General features: G+C 34.3%; 1 protein-coding gene across 1 annotated transcript; it reads right to left on the reverse strand.

Moving 5' to 3' along the window:
• Nucleotides 1-3840: 3840 nt before the first annotated feature.
• Nucleotides 3841-6284, reverse strand: LOC306661212 (box C/D snoRNA protein 1-like). Its single transcript, XM_079140044.1, is given in 2 exon segments — nt 3841-5899; nt 5903-6284. Coding segments are annotated over 2 exon segments (1419 nt in total). The 5' UTR covers nt 6203-6284; the 3' UTR covers nt 3841-4780.
• Between the last annotated feature and the right edge of the window lie 14279 nt (nt 6285-20563).

Consider the following 20563-nt stretch of genomic DNA (forward strand, 5'->3'; position numbering starts at 1 on the left):
TTGCATTTCTCTTATTACTAAAGATGTTGAACATTTTTTCATATGTTTGTTGATTGCTTGTAGATCTTCTGTGAAGTGTCTGTTCATTTCCTTAGCCCATTTGTTGATTGGGTTATTTGTATTCTTGGTGTAGAGTTTTTTGAGTTCTTAATATATTCTGGAAATTAGTGCTCTATCTGAAGTATGAGTGGCAAAGATATTCTCCCACTCTGTAGGTTCTCTCTTCGCATTGCTGATAGTTTCCTTTGCTGAGAGAAAGCTATTTAGTTTGCATCTATCCCAGTTGCTGATTCTTGCTTTTATTTCTTGTGCTATGGGAGTCCTGTTAAGGAAGTCTGATCCTAAGCCAACATGTTGAAGATTTGGCCCTACTTTTTCTTCTATAAGATGCAGGGTCTCTGGTCTGATTCCGAGGTCCTTGATCCATTGTGAGTTGATTTTTGTGCAGGGTGAGAGATAGGGGTTTAGTTTCATTCTGTTGCATATGGATTTCCAGTTTTCCCAGCACCATTCGTTGAACAGGCTGTCTTTTCTCCATTGCATATTTTTGGCACCTTTGTCTAGCATTAGAAAATCATATTTATTTGGGTTTGTGTCTGTGTCCTCTATTCTGTACCACTGTTCTATCTGTCTATTTTGGTGCCAGTACCATGCCATTTTTGTTACTATGGCTTTGTAGTATAGTTGAAGTTCTGGTATTGTGATACCCCCCGTTTCATTCTTCCTGCTAAGGATTGCTTTAGCTATTCTGGGTTTCTTATTCTTCCAGATGAATTTCACGATTGCTTGCTCTATTTCTGTAAGGTACGTCATTGGGATTTTAATTGGAATTGCATTGAATCTGTTTAGCACTTTTGGTAGTATGGCCATTTTGACAATATTAATTCTGCTTATCCAAAAACATGGGAGATTTTTCCATCTTCTAAGGTCTTCCTCAATTTCTTTCTTCAATGTTTTGTAGTTTTCATTGCAGAGATATTTTACCTCTTTAGTTAGATTGATTCCCAAGTATTTTACTTTTTTTGAGGCTATTGCAAATGGAGTTGTTTTCCTCATTTCCCTTTCAGCTGTTTCATCGCTTGCGTATAAAAACACTTTAGATTTATGCGTGTTGATTTTATAGCCTGCTATTTTGCTGAATTCATTGATGAAGTCTAGAAGTTTTCTGGAGGAGGTTTTTGGATCCTCTAAATATAGAATCATGTCATCCGCAAATAGTGACAGCTTAAGTTCCTCTTTTCCTATTCGTATCCCTTTAATTTCTTTAGTCTGCCTAATTGCTCTGGCTAGAGTTTCGAGGACAATGTTGAATAGAAGTGGTGAAAGAGGACATCCCTGTCTTGTTCCCATTTTTAAAGGAAAACCATAATTTTAAATTTTACTTCTTATCAAAAGTCTCTTGCTACTGAAATTCAAATAGGGTGTAATGAAGAATTATAACTTTTACTTTCAGTAACCATTTTTCTTCACTTGCTCCTTTCATCCTCCCTTTCTCCTAGTATTTTCCACTTTTCTCTGGGGAAAGTTCCCTCTCCTGATCAGCTCAGAATGTGGTCCAATATAGGTAAAATCAAAGTTTACTTCTCCAAAATTTTACATAGCTTACTGTCAAGCTTTGGTTACCATGAAGAGGTAAAGCTGAAACTGTCAATTACTATTGCCCTCACCTCACCATCTCTTACCCCAAACAGAACATCCCCCAAAACAAAGTCTTCCTGGAAGAGAAAACCAATCTAGAGAAAAAAAAAACAACAAAACCAGAATCAGAGTCAAGTGTGAGGAATGGCAGGATGATTTCTTCTTCTTCTTCCTTTTTTTTTTTTTGTTTTTTTTGTTTTTGGTACCAAGGATTGAACCCAGGGGTGCTCTACCACTGAGCTACAGCCCCAGCCCTTTTTATTTTTTAGTTTGAGACAGGATCCCACTAAGTTGTGTAGGGCCTTACCAAGTTGCTGAGGCTGGCTTTGAACTTGTGATTGTTCTGCCTCAGCTTCCTGAGTTGCTGGGATTACAGGCGTGTGCCACCATGCCTTGCTGGCAAGATGATTTCTTTGGGTGCCTGGATATAATCATACCTGTACTTCCCTAAATATAAGACAATAAATTGCTCTTTATGCTGACAATTTGAGTTTGAGTAATAGTTTGAGTTTCTATAACTTACAACTGAAGGGTTAATAATCAAAGATGCCTTAACAGGTTGTGAGTATAGCTCAGTGGTACAGTTCTTGCCTAGCATATGCAAGGCTCTCGTTTGACCCTCAGCATCACCCTTAGCCCCAAAAGTGCATTAATATCTCTTGAAAATAAACAACACATTTTAGTGCAGTAGTGTACAATTAAATAAAAATAAATCTTTATGTAAAATTTAGTAATATTGAATGGGATAAAACATGTGAGATAATAAAAATTGAATAATGAAATTCAGTTCTATATAGTTTATTTCAACCTGATTAAACAAAATATACAAAGGAAATTTATGGAATTGCAGTTATGTGCTTAATATTTTATCACACTTTTGAAACCTGGATCCCCTATTTGAATAGGGAAACAAATTGGGTCTATTGGCTCAATGATGCTTTAGAATCTTTAGATACTTAAGTATCTATTATAGTACCTCTCTAATTTATATTTATTATAGGAACAGGTATAACATTTACTTACCGTAATTTATGGCTATTAATCCCATATGTAATAATTAATGATTATGAAGAGCCTATTTTCCCTTAGAAAAGTATGTTTAAAAAATAAATTAGAGCAGGTGAAGATTTTCTCATCTTAAAATGTGATTAACAAAATGCAGGATGTTGAATTTAATGTGGGTCAAGGAGTTTGTTTACTTTTTAGAATCTGTCAAGAATTCAAAAGAAGGCCTCTTTCCAAAGAAATTGGGTCTTAACATTACAAAGTTGTAGGAATCTCAGTGAAGTATTTAAATTTCACTCCCTCCAAATCTTTGACATGGTTATTCATTAAAACCATGTTTATTATAAAACCTGTGGGAATAAATGTGTATTAATCAAATGAGATAAGAGTTATATTTAGGAGAACTCTGATAGCTAAATTCTTTCCTAAGAAATAGCCTATTTCTGGAAAAGTCAATTCTAGATAACAGAGATGGCAAAGATGCATTATAGCATGGAGATTTTCTTTCTTTTTCTTCTTGGGCAAAGGAAAATAGATGATAAATTCTTTGAGTTTTGTCCAGTTTTCAATTTAAATTCTAGCAGGGATGGAGTTCAACATTTTTCTTAGAAATGGGAATACATCCTATTTCACTATCAGGAAATTCCTTTCCACCCTGATATTCGAGTCACATTTTTTGAGGGTATTTTGTTCCACTTTTCCCAACAACTCTATAACACATTTGATTCAATTCATCCTACCTCTTCCCTGTTTCAATAAGACACATTACACTTGTAGATAAAATCTGAATTCCTTAAAATTCATTTTAGTTGTCTATCTAGTAATATTATAAACAACACAATTCTACATAAATCTTTTACCATATCAGATTTCTGAAATTGCTTTAGAATGTGAATTTTTTTCTCAAAGTGCATTTGTAGGAAACCTATTTCCACTGGTACTTTTATACCAACAGTCTTTCTGGCATTATTGTTTTTGAACTTTCTTCTTCAATTTCTATCCCAGGTTATATGGACATTTGTGTTCTACTAATTTTTCCTATACTCATTATCTTTTCATATTTCTAATCCTTCAAAGTCTCTTTAATGCCTCTGGTTTTGTTCTGGTCTAAAACTTATTCTAACTGTAAACCAAAAATGAATTCCATTAATGTCCAATTCTATCATTGTTTTTTAACCATTAAGTACATAGATGCAATACAGATATAATAATCCTTTACTCTTTTATAGCCACATTGCAGTTTCATAACTATATAAATTCCAATAAAATTAGCAAACCATAATTTCAATATGTGAACTGCCATAAGGTATAAATTAAGCTATGTATATATACAAATACAAACATATACATTTCACTAGCACATTGAAGAGTTCCAAGTGGTTTTCCCCTTCTTTACTGCTAGATGTATCAAAACAGAATCAACATGGTCATCACAACACCCATTTGTGTGGTAGTGAGAATAGATTGGGTCTGGATGAGGCACAGAATTCATAAAACATAGCTCATTGTGTGAATAGTAGTCAAGTTCATTAGCACCGAGCACTGATTGTTCAAACAATGTGGAGCTGCTGATTTTACGAACTGAATACAAGAAATAGTAGTTAACAGTACTTATTTAATTAAGCCTTTCCACAATACAACATACTGGGAGCTTCTCTAGTATAAAAGTTGTCTTTTATACTAGAGGGGATAAATTACGTATATGCTCCAAAGACAAGAATAGGCAACTGAAGAAGGATCAGTTTTCCTTAACAAGATGGTACCTGGCACAACGGTTCTCTTTAGTGAGATGCCACTACAGAGAATGCCAACTTTCAATTCACTTGTTGACTTTGGTGGTCTTTAGCTATGGTCTTGCATCAAACTAACAAAAAAGTTTCCAGCCTATAGGAGTAAGCATATTAAAAACTGAAGTCTAATGAAATCTATACTGATCAGGCTCAATAGGGGTTCATACCATGAAAAAAGGCCCTTATATAAAGTCAATTTATTAAAAGAAAAAGTTTAGATTGTGTACTTTTCAGACAAATCAAAAATTCCAACAGCCATTAATAATATCCCAATTATCCAACAGCCCATCAATGCATAATTCTTTGCAACTGTTGGAATTTTCACCTTCTTCTTCCAAAAGAAGTTCTCAATTTTCATTGCCAAGGTTCTTGGTAGATTCACTTTTCACTTGGTGAAGAACTTTCATGTCATTACTAGATCCTTTCAACACCACATATAATGTTGGGTATTCAATGATCACTTTGTTCCTTAAATTGTCTAGGAGACTTTTATAAGGATCCAGTTCATAATACCTTACTAAGTTTTGCTGCGTATGTTCAACCTTCATTAAAATTTGGACCCCAGTCTGAGAGCGAATGTAGGCTTTCAACCTTTGACGAATTACAGGATCAGATTTTTCAGGATCAGTGTAAGGTTTTAGAATTTCATTAATAGTTTTATCATCTGGTACTCGTTTTTCTATGTACACAGCTTGACTTTGAGGAAACTGGAGCTTTACATGCCAACAAAACTGTTGTTTTCTCTTATCAAAAAATGTTGAATTCTCTTTCCGCTTGGTGAATCCATTGGGTAGAAGTTTTAAGTTAATACCTTGCCTTCGAGCACGATTTTTCATAAAGTACATATGTTTATTACTTATTGGTCTTTTCAAGAAAACATCTCTAGAAATATGGTCTGCTGTTCTTGCCACATCTTCTAAGAATCGGTAATCACTTAGGAGATTCATTTCAGTAAACTGTTGTATTGAAATATAAGCAGTTTTATCTCGAACTCCATTACATGTCAGTTCTGCTTTGTGTTTCTTCACACAGGGCAAACTGCAGGAATATCGCATACAACGTGGACATCTGTACTTTGCTTCTTCTGTACCACAAGTTTCACACCTTGACATGGCCAGTTTCCTCTTGCAGCCCAGTGGGGCATTTATCTCAGGCTCTTCTTTCATCTTTGTGTCTTCCATCATTTCTTTCTTCATAAAATCTTTCTCTTCTTTTACACAGGCTCCATTCATCATCTCCTCTTTTATTTCCTGATCGACAAACGTCTCCTGTTTTATCTCCAAGTTATCCTCTTTCTCGTCCTTCACTTCTGGCCAGTTCATTACTTCTTCCTTCACCTTCACTTTCTCTTCCTTTACCCCGAGTTTATCCACCTTCTCTTCTTTTACCACCAAACTACTATCCACTTCCTGCTTCACCTCCAATACGCCAGCTTTCTCATCCTTCACCTCAGGTGCATCCTCCACCTACTGCTTTACCCACTGGCCATTCAACGTGCCGCCTTCTATATCCGACCAGTCCATGACTTCTTGCTTCACAAGTGTTAGGTCCATTCTCATTTCCTCTGCTCTTTGCCCACTTTCTTCTTCTGCATTCTCTGTCTTCTTCCTTCCTGTAAATCCTTTCCCCTTCTTTCCACCACGAGCCTCCTCCTTCCCTGCTAAGTCCCTGACTCCCTCCCTACCAGACTCGGGACTAAGCCGCACCCCCTCAGCTACCCTCTGGAGAACTCCTCCCGGAGTTTCCTCATCTTCAGCAGCAAACTCCATCAGCAACGCTGCCACTCTGTCCTTCGATGTAGCTGCACCACGCCAACAGTGAGAATTGCTGGGCAGAACACCGACAGCAGCACACGTGTGGAGAAAAGAAGTCGGAAGCTGAGAACCGAGGTCTACAATTTCTAATGGACAAAGAGGATAGGGAGGGGTGTAGGATGTAATGTTAATGGAATAAGAAGTGAGGATATAGAGGTAGTGGATCATAGGAAGTGTGAAAGTGGAATCAAAAGAAGTTGGTCGTTAGCATGAGAAAAAGGAGAAGGAAACTCTGAAGAAACAGGTAAATAAGAGGAAAATAGAGTGAGAAAAATTTAAAAAATAAACAAATAGAAACATTATATATTGTTTACCACGGGGGCTCGTGTAATGGGGTGGGGGGGTGAAGGGTGCAGTGGCAATAACCACACACACCGGGAGCCAGGTAAGAGCAGGCGAGAGCTGCTGACTCATTTTTTGCAGAAGCTTCTTCTTCTTTTATTGAGTACCTATCCAATCAGTGCATCAATCAGCGTATCACACCTCTCAAAACCACCAATCATTTAGTCTCCTAGAACCACCAATCATCCGAGGGCTTTGTATTTTGCACTAATGGGGATATATGACTCCACAATTATAATTAAAATTAAAAAAGAATCTATAATATAACTGTAATATACTCTTCAAACTTCTCAGCCTTCAGTAGCCTCATGCATGACAGGTATTTGATAATGAGGTCCTCATCTCTAGCAGGTGTCTCAGGATGGGAACTGCCCCACCTAAACATGGTGGCTTTAAGTTCTGGGATAATCCAAGATGGCAGCAGAGGCTTCTGTACTTATTGGTAGATGGGGAGGCGCAGAGTGCTGCCCAGAGCTGAGTTTGTGTGTGGTGCTGGTCTGGTCCTCTCTTTTATGAATTAGTGAGAGGTTGGCATGTAAGTGTGGCGGGAGATCAATTTTGCTGTGGTAAAAATTAACAGTAATTTTCTAGTTTGTCATTTGTCTTTAGATATTTCTTATTCTTTTTAATTTAATCCAAAGTTTACAATTTTTTTAATGTTATCAGTGTTTTCCCTATGCCTTCTGAATTGGAGTTATACATTCTTCATTGAAATTTGTGTTTGTGTGTGTGTCTGTCTGTTTTAGTGTCTTAGTTTTCTTTTGCTATAATAAAATACCTGATGCTCAAAATAGTTTTTAGAGAGAATCGCTTCTTTAGCCCACAATCTTAGAAACTGAAAGTTGAAGATTAGACTGCCTGTTTATTTGGTCTGGAGAAGGCTTCATGGCAGATGACATCTCAATGGTGGAAGTGCATGCAGAAGAAATCTCATGATTTAGTGTGGTGGAAAGTCATAGAGCAGGGAGCAGGTTAGGTTTGCTCTTTTATAATAACTTAGTCATGTTGGAACTAACCAGAATCCCACAAACACTACCTTAATTTTTTCTGAAGGCAGTGCCCTCAATAAGCTTATCCCTTCCCATGAAATCACACCTTTTAAAGCTTCCATCAACTCAATGGTACCACACTAAAAACCAGACCTCCAAGTCATAGAGAGTCACATATGTATCTAACTTTATTCTGTCACAGATGTTACAGATGTCCACTTGTTCCTATAATACCAGTTTAGTAGTCCACTTTCTCCTTTGCTTTAAGGTGCCAACGTTGTTTAAATAATTTCACTTGTGTATTTGCTCACCAAGAACTAGTAACATGACTATTTATAATTATATAAGTGAACTTGAGTTGAAGTTTTTAAATTTTTAACTGATAAAGATCGTAAATCTTCCATCATCACCCTGAAAAATCATCTTTACTTTTACAGCTGTAAGTCAGACCTAATGGTTTATTGTGTATACAATAGAATTACTACATGAGATATATTCACAGACATGCCAAGTCTCACAAATAAAATTTGGGGCAATAAGTGAGAAAGAATAGGATCTCAGAATGAAGAGAAATAAAAAAGAATTAAACTTGGAAAGAGTATATCTGTGTGAACTTGGAAAATAAAGCTAAGAATCTAGAACTCTCTTTCTATTGCAAGTAATCTTCCCTCCCCTTTTGGGAAGGATCATCCTCACTTTACTTCAATATTGTACAGTAATCTTTCCTGGGAATGTTGCCATGCACTGGGGTAGCTGGGGAGGGTGAGGAGAGCAATCACAATTTCTCACCAAAAATGTTAACGCTTTACTCCAAAAGTACTTGAAGAGTACATAAGAAAATGGATTTTATAGCTTTTAGACCAAGGAGAAAATATAACACTGACTCCTGGGCAATGTAGTTACCCCATCACAGATATTAGATTGAATGCATTAGTTCATGTTACCAGTTTACTTGTTTGGTTGACCAAAGTTTGAAATAAGTTCTTATTTACTTTAAATAAGATTTTAATGCCCAAACTGATAGAATGTACAGCAAAGAATTCTAAAAGTGTAGGAAGATAGGTCCATTAAGGTGAATTTATTTTATATTGCCTTTACCTTTACCCCATTATTATATCACTTGAGAGGGCCTGAAGGACACTCTCTTTACTTAGGCATTGAGAAATAAATGAATGAACAAATTACGAGTATTCTTGAAAATAATACTGTGATATCTCAATACAAAGTATGATGGTTATAGATGCTTGAAATGGTTTTCCTAATTTCAGTGGACTGATGGGATCCTCAAGTGTCAGATTTTAAACGATAGAGGCAAGGTGGGCACAGATTCTATACTGAACAGCAAGAACTTGGTGATGATTACAATGCTTTGTTCCTCAGTTATCTTTGATAGTATCTAATTGATCATGATGTCTGTAGAATGAAAGAGATGGGCAGCCTACTAAAATCATACTAGTCTTTACAAACAGTAGACATTCTGCACTGGTAACCAGAAAGCTGATTTGAATTGCCAAAAACAAAGACATGGATTTCACTTGGTTTTCAATCATAAACCATTATACAAATTCAGTGCTGTTTGACTGCAGAAGAGGCTAGATGCTCCAGAGGAAGGGCCCTGTAGCTCTGCCACAAGTATATGCTATCCATCTGTCTATTTTCCTCTAAGACATCCTTTGCTGCATTTATTGGGATGACTGCAAACTACTTAGAGCTTTGCTTGATTAGTGGACATGATCTCTGAGTTGACATTCATTCATGAGGACCCCAAACACCATTATAGGTAACTCATAAAAATGGAGACTTATATTTGTTAGATATGAAATCATACTGGGACCTAGAACTCATGGGCTGGTCTGTAGTCATTTTTACATTTCCTAAATGTAATTGAAACAGGCATATCTAAAAACCAAGGGGAAAAAAATCCCATGTTAGCTCTTATAACCATGGAGTGAGAGTTAATATAGTCAAAGTTCCAAGAGGAACCCTCCCCACATAGACAGCAAAGCCATATTTTGTACTTTGGAAAATTGTCAACATTTGTTCTATTATTGAGACTTGAAATGTGCAGGAATAGTGAAATATTATGATATATTCATTAATAATACATTAATTAAATATCTATAAATTTTAGATATGATTAATTTCAAGAATGACTGATGCAATTATGAAATATCTTTTCTAAGTTTATGGGGATGATAATATGCTTTTTCCCCCTTGGACTTACATAACTGTAGTCAATTATTCAGATAAATTTCCTAATATTAATTTATTCTTGTATCCATAATATAAATTGTACTTGCTCTTGGGGTACTATTATAAGAAAACGCTGCTATTTTTCCTTGTCAATGTTTATAACTTTATTTTGATATTTATACCTCAAAATGAAGAACTATGAAGCATGGTGCTTCACGACTGGCCAAGTACACTTCCTTATTTGAGCTCTGGCGCGCGGACTAGTCTTGCCTTCATGCGCTTTCCCCTGATTGTTTTTTGTACTTTACATTAACTGGGTTTATTCCCCCAATAAACAGAGACTTGATCAGGCTTTTGTCTTGTCTCCATTTCTCGTGTCTCTTGTCTCTCCCAATCCCTGCTCCCCGCTCCAGGTTCCCGTTGAAGTCCTGCGGGTCGGGACATGCTTCCAGAGATTTTCTGTGTGGCCTGTTTTCTTCTATGTTGTTGGATGCAGCTCTTCTGATACTTTACACAGCTTACATTTGTGTTCTAATGGATAAGAACTTAACTTTATATTATCCCTATGCTTCCATTACACTGTGGTACATCTCTTCTATTAAAAATGAAAAAATATAATATTTCTTCTTCCTTCCTGTTCTTTCATTTTCTTCCACTATCTGATTTTCATCAAAACACATTGTCTTTTTTGGTCTATGCTTATAAAAAAAACATATACACACATGCAATATGCCACATGTGCACACACATTATTATATAACCAGTATAACCACTATACTTATTCTAAATCCCTCTTTCCTTCTATCCTATTCTTATAATTTTCATCAATTATATCATTATTACATTCTTTTGGCCTTTACAATACAATTTATTTGTTTTAGTGTTAGCTTTATAGTCAAATATTTTCAAATGTTAATGCTAGTTCTTCCACTATAAATGACTAATCCTCTCTTGAGATGTAGCTCAAAATAGTTTCCTTCAGAAAAGTTTTTGAGTCCTTGCATTTCTTAAAATATTTATTTTGTGTGTTTGTTTGTGTGTGTGTGTGTGTGTGAAAACTTTATAGTTTGTAAGGACAGTTTGGAGGAAGAAAATTCTTGACTTATGCTTTATTTTCTTGAACATGTAAAAAAAATCTTAAGGTAGAATAATAATAATAAACAACCTTTTTTACAACATATGTTTCTATGAAAAAGATCTGAGTTTAGCCATATTTTTAACTCTTTGTTAGATGACTCAACTTTTTATTCTGACTTACCAATCAAAAATTGTTTAATTCATATGTCTATATTTGACTACTCAGGATATGTTACACCTGGTAAATGTGGTATCTTAAAACATATTCTGTTCAAGTTTTTATTACTTTAGGAATTATCTATTGAAGTATACATATACATATATATAATTTTCAATTATTTTTATTTTTTGCTTTTGGAATTCCATCCATTCATATGCTGTGCCACCTTGGCCTATTTTTGACATCAAGTGTTTTTACCTGTATCTTTTGAACTATTTTTAAAAATTTTACCTCATACCATTTGCTTGTTTTATTTAAAGTCTGTATGTCATTTACTGTACTTCCCACTGTATGTATGAACTCATTGAACAATAATTTTTATTTCTGAGATGGTTTCCTTCCTTCCTTCCTTCCTGAGTTTTACTAGTTTTGGGTGAGTGTAATAGCTTTCTGGTATTTCTTCATAGAGAGTATTGCTTTATTATTAAAAAAAGATCTGTAGCAAATTTTGGTCATGGTTTTTATCTGCTCTGTGCTGGTATTTTTCATGTTTGACTCTTGTTAATGTTATAGTATTTATATTAATTTTCCTTCTTTTAATATGTATTTTTACTTATATGGAATGCCAGTGCAATAAGTGAATGGAATGCAAGCTCTTGGAATAGTTATTTACATGATTTCTGTATAGTTTTCATTATCCAGAGGCTCGTTTTTATTCTGTTTCTTCAGGCACAGCCTGGGTCCTACAAATAGAATTGATTTAAATGATGTTTTTTATATCCTCACCTTCTCCATTACTTTTAACCAAACTAGGATTAGTAGAGTTTTGCTCATCAGCTCTACTTACCTATTTCTTGCAGCTGGTGTTGCAAATAAGGTTTAGAGCTTTTGCATTTCATCATGCATTCCTCACACTCAGGATAAATTATTTTGGCTGTTGCTCTCTGAGGCTGCCGGCTTCTTATCAATCTCTGTGCTTCTTCTTTTCCTTTTTTGTACTTACTTCTTCATAAATTTTGCCCAATTGTAACTGATTTTGGCAGCTCCCACATTTTATTTATTTATTTTATTTATTCACAGTACTGGGGATTGAACCTCAGGACTTGTGCATGCTAGGCAAGCATTCTAACACTGCACCATGTCCCCAGCCCTCTCTCACGTTTATTTTAGTGTCTCTATATTATACATGTTTTCTGGTTTCATACATCATTTTCTTTTTCTCTTTGATTTGCTCTGCTTTCTGTGATAAAGAGAAAAAACACTGATTTACACTGTTAATGTAAATTGTACGTGTATTTACTTTGCCTAAGACACAAGGCAGGGCAAAGAACCTGAAACAATGATTTAAAATCCACTTAGAAAGCAAATGTGAATGCAGTTTTATTTTAGCAATGAGAAATTTTCGTTAACATGTCAATAAAAAGAAAAAGAGAGGAAGTAACTTTAAAAGGAAATTTAAAAAGGCAGACATTGAATTGTAATGCTATTGGCAAAAGGGAGTCAGAGATCTCTGGTTAAGATAGTCAAATTTCTTAAGTGCTTTGCTTTGTACCTGAGAGTAGCCTCACTACACAGAAAAAGCCCTCAAGTCTTGGTCTCTTTTAATTTAAGAGACAGGAAACAGATTTATCTTGGTTGTGGGGAAGAAAAAGAAAAAATTAGAAAGTGATGTTTTGGAACATTTTAGCCTAAGAGACATGTAGTTGTTCAATCTGAACTGAGTAATGAGAATGCCTGTTTTGAATTTTTTTACTTATATATTTTGTAGATAGTATACTATCATATTAGTATATAAATAATGGTACATACAGGAAACAAACATACGTATTGGTTTATTGTGACATATTGCAACATGTCATTGAACCTAATGGGACATATTGGAAATGATGGAAATAAATACACAGTGACATAGTTTCCAAAAATTTAATTTTTAATTTAAACTAAGGCTAAAAATTGCTATTACTAATAAATGAACTAAAACAATAACAGAATATATGTAATAAGATAATGTCTCATCTGCTCCATTGCTAGTGAAGTTAGGCAAATGACTGTGTTCTTCATATTTGTACACCAATAACAACAGAACGCTGTCAGACTGGTTCTATTTTCTGATAACTTTTATTTTGTATGGTTGCTGCCTGTATCTCCTACTCCATTTCAAACCTTTCACTGGATTCATTGAAACCTTCTGTGTTTGAACTCAGGGGGCCTTGAACTATTTTGTGCAGGACTATTTTGGCAGTCTAGTGCCTACTAAGCTCTCCTTAGAATAATATTTTCAAACACATGAAATAAAATATGCAGAATTTCTAAGTACTCCAATAGATTAAAATACACATTAATGTGATGCAGCAACCTGTGTGCTTCTTGATTGACATCATAATAATATCTGGCAGAAAGAGCAGTGATGACAGTAAATGATAATATCATGTAATTGTTACAACGGGGATCTGTGGTTTCCAGGAGCAGGAAAATCACAGGTTCTGCAAACTTTATTGATTGTTATCTACATTCAAAATGGAAGGATTTCTAGATTTAAGTTAAAGATAAATTGCAAAACAATGTGTAATTTGGTGCCCATGCACATTTGTCGATCTTTCAGTTCTCTCCGTGCAACTCTTCATTTTGATATCCTTTAAGGACATTCTGCCTCTCTTTGAAGGTGTGCTTTCCCTGATTCCCTTTCACATAGCAAGTCTTTACTCTTCCTCCCATACCACTAAGTCTAAAGCTGGGGATTCCGCTTCAATACTTTGTTTTGTTCTCTTCAGAGATTCAGTTATTTCTTCATCTCAGCCTAATCACTATATTAGTCTCTTTCTCTTTAATAGTATTATCCTGTTTAATTTTGTCCATTTTCTTCTCTTGCTCATTTCTGTCGGTTGCTTTTACAGTATTTTTGTTGATCTTGTGTTGATGTTTTGTGCTCTTGAGCAAGTTAAAAATCTCTCTTCATTTCTAAGGTGATTATCTCTCTTTTTTCTTGATCGCTATTTGCTTTTTATCTTATCTATCTGTTGTGTGAAGATAACTTCATTTATGATGTTCCTCGCTTTTTTACTCCTTTTAGTTCATTTTAACACGCCATGTCACGGTTTTTCTCTGTTTCATAGCTGCTTTTCTAGTGTATTTTCATTGTGTTTCCTCTAAAATTCATGTTGGAATTTAATCCCTAAGGAAACAATGTTAACAGTGTTGTGCCTGGACCTCTGGGTAGGTGTCCTGCCCAAGCCCCGAACCACCACCAAGGAGCCCACAAGGGAGACCAAGCCATATACAACTGCAGAAAGAACCAGTTTATTCAAGCAGCTGCTCGGGCATTTGACACAGACCAGCTTAGCAGTCAATGCCGAATACCCCAGCACAGATTTACAAGCTGTTTTATACACTTCAGACAAAGGGACTCAGTTTCTCTTTTACAATTAGAGGGTTTATGTCCTTGTTTGCATATCAGGCCATAAAAGTTTCAGCTGCAAAGTTTTAGTCACCATAGTAACCACTGATCTATAGGAGGTCAGTGGTGAGGTCAGTTTGACCACAGTCGTTACCCCTAGCAACAGCCTAAATTAGCTGCCGGGCTCATCCTGTTATCTAGCTAGGCTGACCTCAGCTCATCTTCAGCTTTTCATTTTTAACCCCTTTTTAGAATCAGCAGCTCTGGCAACTTTTTAAGTTAACTCATTGGGGCCTTACAAGAGGTGGAGTGTTAGGAAGTGATTATGGCCTCTCTGACCTCATGGATGGGACTAATGACTTAACATAAGAGCTATCAGGACCTAGTGAAGTCTTATCCTGTCATCCCTTCAGGCACAAGAGGACACAGCTTTGGAGCAGCCATCTTGGCAGCAGAGTCCAGACCCTCAAGAAACACACCAATCCTTCCAGGGACTCACTCCTGGATTTCCAGCCTCCAGAACTATAAGAAGATATGTTATTTATAAGTTTCTTAATATCAGGTATTTTATTATAGAAGCATACCTGGACTAAGACAATGATAATTACATGAAATCATAAAATAGGACATATAATAAGTAGTTCTGGTTCAACTTTTTATTTTGTATTATTCATTGAAGATATAAACAAACTTACAATGGACTTAATATTTTCCATTTTTATGTAGTTTTTTAAAAATTTTCTTCTTTCAACATTAATGCCCATTGTATCTTTAATATTAATAGGTGACTGTTTTCCTCTGTAGTGGCACAAATAAAATGATTCTAACAGTATTTCAACTTATGCACAGTGATGTACATACTTCTATGTGTCAACCCACCTCAGAGTGAGCAATTTAAGTCTAAATATTTTCAGGTATGTAGGTACACAGAGACCCTTTTCCCCAAAGTTTTGGAAGATGTATCAGCAAAAGCTGAAATAAGGTAAGATAAACCTATACAACATATGTGGAGTAAAGTTTAGTAAAGAATTTTGCAGTTTATAATGTCTAATATTTTTGAAAAAAAATCTTTAAAACCCACATCTGTATATTGTATAAATAAAACTAAAATTGCAGGGTATGAGATCAACACACAAATATCTGTCATTTTTCTACATACCAGTGATGAAAAAATCTTTAAATTAAAAAAATCCTATTTATAATAACATCCAAAAGAATCAAATATTTCACTAAGGAAACAAAATACTAATACACTAAAAACTAAAAAATATTGCTGAAAGAAATTTAAAAAGGCACAAATAAATAAAAGGACACCCCATGTTCGTTAAAAAGACACTTTTATTAGGATGTCAATGTTACACTATGTTATCAACAGATTCAGTGAAATACCTTACTAAAATTCTCGTAGGCATTTATCAGAAACATGTAAGTTGATCCTCAAATTCATGGAATTACAGAGATCCGAAATTTCCTTCCAAAACAAACTTTAAAAAGAAGAACAAATTAAGAGGATTCATGCTTAATGATTTTAAGACTTACTACAAAGCTATAATAATCAAGACTATGTGGTACTGGCATAAAGACAGACATTGAGACCAAAGGTATAGAATTGAGTCCTGAAATAAACTCATAGACCTATGGTCAATGGATTTTTTTGACAAGGATGCTAAAAAGTTTATTTGGAGATAATCTTTTTAACAAATGGTGCTGGGACAAGTGGATATCCACATATGAGAATAAAGTTTGATCCTATGTCATACTGTGTACAAAACTTAACTCCATTATGAGCCAACAGCATAAACAAGAGAGCCAAAGCTATAAAAATTAAAAGGGAAAAATCTAGTGGTAAATCTCTATGAACCTGGGATTTGACAATGAATTATTAAATATGACATGAAAAGCATAAGCAACAACAAAAAATGAAAACTCTCTGCATTGATAAATTGAACAATTTACAGAATGGGAGAAAATATATGCAGAGTTTATATCTGAGAAAGGTTTAGTATTCAAAATATATGAAAACTGCTACAATTGAGTACCCAAAAAGATAGCCTAATTTTGAAAAGAGAAAAAATATTGACATTTCCTTCTAAGATTTACAAATGTCCAATAAACACACACACAAAAAGTTCCATATCATTAGTCTTTAGGGAATGCAAATCAAAATAGAAAGATACCACTTCACATTAACTAGAATGACTACAAATAAAAAACCCGGAATATAATGAGTATGGGTGAAGATGTGGAAAATCTGGAACCCTCAAACATTGTTGGAAGGAAGGTAAAATGTTTCAGTTACTATGGAAAATACTTTGGTGGTTCCTCAAAAAACTAAACATTGGAGTTACAGTATGGTCCAGTAATTCCACTCCTAAGCATATATTAAAAACAAGGACTCATACATTTGTATGCCAGTGATCATGGCAGCCACAATTCACAATAACCAAAAGATAGAAAACAACATGTCCACCAACGGATGAATACATAAACAAAACGTAGTATATACATAAAATGGAATGCTATTCAGTCATACAAAAGAATGAAGGTCTGATAAGAGTGTGAATCTTGAAAACATTATGCTGAGTGAGATAATACAGACACCAAATGACACATTTTGTGGGATTCCATTTAAATGGCATTTGTAGAATGCACTAATTCATAAAACTAGAAAGTGTACTACAGATGACTAGAACAGGATGGGGTTGGGGAGGGAATTATTGCTAATGCGCTCAGAATTACTATTTAGGGTGATAAAAATGTATTGGAAATAGTGTAATGGCTGCCCAACATTGTGAATCTAAGAAACGTCACAGAATTATGCCCTTAAATGGTTAGAATGATATATTTTGTTATACATATTTTATCACAATTTTTTGAATAAATATATAAATGAAGATCATAAAGCTCCAGACCATATTCACATACAAGCTGAAGTATGGGAAAGACTAAAAGTAGATAAGACCAAGTTAAACTCTTTATTTGGAGTGAAGATAAAGTATTGATGTTTAATCCAGCACATGAAATTTTGGTATCATAGAAGCAGGAAAGGAGGAGAAAACAAAACAAAACAGAAAAAAGCATAAAAAAGAGAAAAACAAATGAGACAGTAGAAAAAAATTAATATAATCACATTGCAAAGAATGCATAAATGATTAGTCAATGAAAACTAATTTTAACATCTTATTAAATAAAGTATCAAAACTCAATATTTGTTTTCTATATGAGACACTTTAAAGAAGAGCAATGTATGGATGGAAGAAATGTTACAAAGTAAGGTAACAAAATTAGTGAATTTTAGCATGGATAAAATAAAATATAAAGCAGAAACATGCATATGTTTTGGAGTATTGACAGAGGGTTTCAATACAAGTTAAAATAATTATAAGACTGTAATGCTCATAGCACATGCCTGTAATCCCAGCTGCTTGGGAGGCTGAGGCAGGAGGATCATGAGTTCAAAGCCCAGCCTCAGCAATTTAGTAAGATCCTGTCTCAAAATAAAAAATAGAAGAGGATGTGATGTGGCTCAGTTGGATCAATGCATGGTGAAAAAAAGCATTGCTCATGAATGCAAATGCAATTATCAATATTGCTTCAAGTTCAAGGTCACATTACTTCAAAAAATAATGAACAAAAACAAACAAATCAATAATTAAAAGTGTGTGTTTACTAACTTTACTTTTCCAAATTGATATACAATATGCAAAGATAGAGATAATATCAGTGATAGGGTTCTTATAAATTTTACTTTGTCACTGTAAAACTCTTTTGAAGAAAACATGGACCATTCATAAAAATAAATCTTTATTAGATTATTTAAATAAATCCTTATTAAAACTCTTGAAGAAAACATGAACCATTCATAAAAATAAGTCTTTATTTTTTATTAAAAATAAATATGATCCTATGCCAGATATTACACGAACATGTTATCTGACCCAACTTCAGTACAATAAAATATCAATACAGAAAAGTTACCTTTAAAAAATCTTATTGCTAGAAAATTACTGTGTTGAAAAACTTTGCATTTAAAAGTAATTATAAAGAATATTTCAAAATTTTTGTAATTGAAATATAAGAACCATGTACCAACATTTGTAGAATGCATATATTTATGCATTCGTAGAATGCATAAAATCCAGGCAGAAAATATACAGTTTTGAATAATTTACCAAAAAAATGGGATTCAAAAGAAGAATGAAAGAAGACCAACTTTTGCTTTTAAAAATATAGTAAACCACATATTGTCAGAAATGTTTCTAGTCCAGAATATACAAATAAACTGAAAAATGTGTTTTCAGAAGTATTTTAAGTGGGTGGCCCAGCTCTCAGGAGGTAAGAAAAAAAAATCCTCAAGTGTCAAAAATGGTGGAAAAGTGTAAATCCTAAAAAAGAAAAAGTTTTGGAAGAGTTTTCCCTGGGGCATCACTAATCACCTTTAAACCAGAGTTTCAAGTTTTGCAGGATCATGTGCATGTAGGGTAAGAAACCAGGCATGGGCCTCTCCAAAGCTGGAAGTAAGTCTAGATGCCATCAATAAGACTCGACCTCTGGTAGACAAGAAAGTAAAGGGCACATGATAACAATGACACCCAGCCAAAGGTTGAAACAGGGATGCTTACCTGTCAACCAAGACAGAATGGAAGGGGGGTAGTTTTGTTGGTTTGAGTTTCTATTGTAGCCTTTCATACATGTATATTTGGGACTGGAATTTGCTCTTGAATTTGTTTTGCCTAAAAATTTACAAACTGAAAATTCAGTTTAAAGAAGTCCTAGATTGTTAGGGTCCTTAGTCAGCCTTCAGAGACAAAGTCTAATCCTTCCTGGCAGAGCACACTGTGAACTAGACCTCAAAGAACTTCCCACAGATGAAGCTCTCATGAAACTCAGTTTGAAAAAAGAAGCACAAAATACGAGAAAATCAAGCTAACGAAATCAAAAGTCAGTGCAAACAGAGTAAATTAGCAGACCCACACATGCAGCAGATGTTGGAGTTGGTACTTACACAGCTTATGGAAATGCTGGGGAATGCACTCATTTATGTACATAAGTATGTATTTATTTATACTGTGAGTTGAACCCAGAGCCACTTAACCACTGAGCCACATCCCCATCCCTTTTTTAGTTTTTATTTTGAGACAGGGTCTGGCTAAATTGCTTAGGGCCTTGCTAAGTTGGTGAGGCTGGCTTTGAACTTGCAATCCTCCTGCCTCAACCTTCCAAATCACTGGGATTACCACCCTGGTGTGTGCCACCTTCCCATCATGCCTGGCTCTTTCTCTCATTTATTAAAAAACTTTAAACAAATAGACTTTTTTCATATCCTTTGTCTTTTATGTAACTATATTTTTCTGATTACATAAACTATTTCATAGAAAATCAAGCAATTTACAGAGGACCAAAAAAAGAAAATAAAAATCATCTGTGATCCTACTGTTCTGGCATAAGGAACCTATCCATTCAGTTTATATATCAATGTAATTGAAACAGATTTCTAAGTAACAACATATTATCCATTCACCTATTTTAAAATTTATTTAAAACATGCTAACAATGGCTAGTTGAATATTGGAAACATACTTAATTCATTTCTCCTTCATGCCTTTCTATGCTTTCTAATTTTAGGTGCAATAAAACCATATTATTTTATAGTTAAAGATGCAACTATTGAAAAAGGGAAAATAATCTATACGAGTAAATTAATATTGGCAAAAATAGCAGTAGAAAAAATAATAAATAGAACTGTAAATTTTGATTTTTCACATAAATTACAAATGCATTTCTCAAACACTACAAATTATTTGCTAAAGAACAAATTCAGAGAAAAAAAAAACCCTAACACATATAATAGTGCTAATGTATAAAGAAATCACAAAATTGTGAAGAATAACCAGAAGACTTGAAAAAATAAGAGAGAAAATAAACAATTCCTAAAAAGCTTAAATTCTATAAAAATCACTAGTAATCAAATACATACAAATTAAAAAATCTTTTTGTAATCAAAGTAAGTAATCAAATATATACAAATTAAAAAAATCTTTTTGTAATCAAAGTACCAGTATTAAAAATAGTGACCTCCAATGATTTTGAGATTGGAATAAATGGATTTTTTTAACTATTAAAATATTGGTTCACTATTGCTGCAAGGTACCTATCAATTC

Source organism: Sciurus vulgaris (genome assembly GCF_902686455.1).
Source record: "Sciurus vulgaris genome assembly, chromosome: 5".
NCBI classification, from domain to species: Eukaryota; Metazoa; Chordata; class Mammalia; order Rodentia; family Sciuridae; genus Sciurus; species Sciurus vulgaris.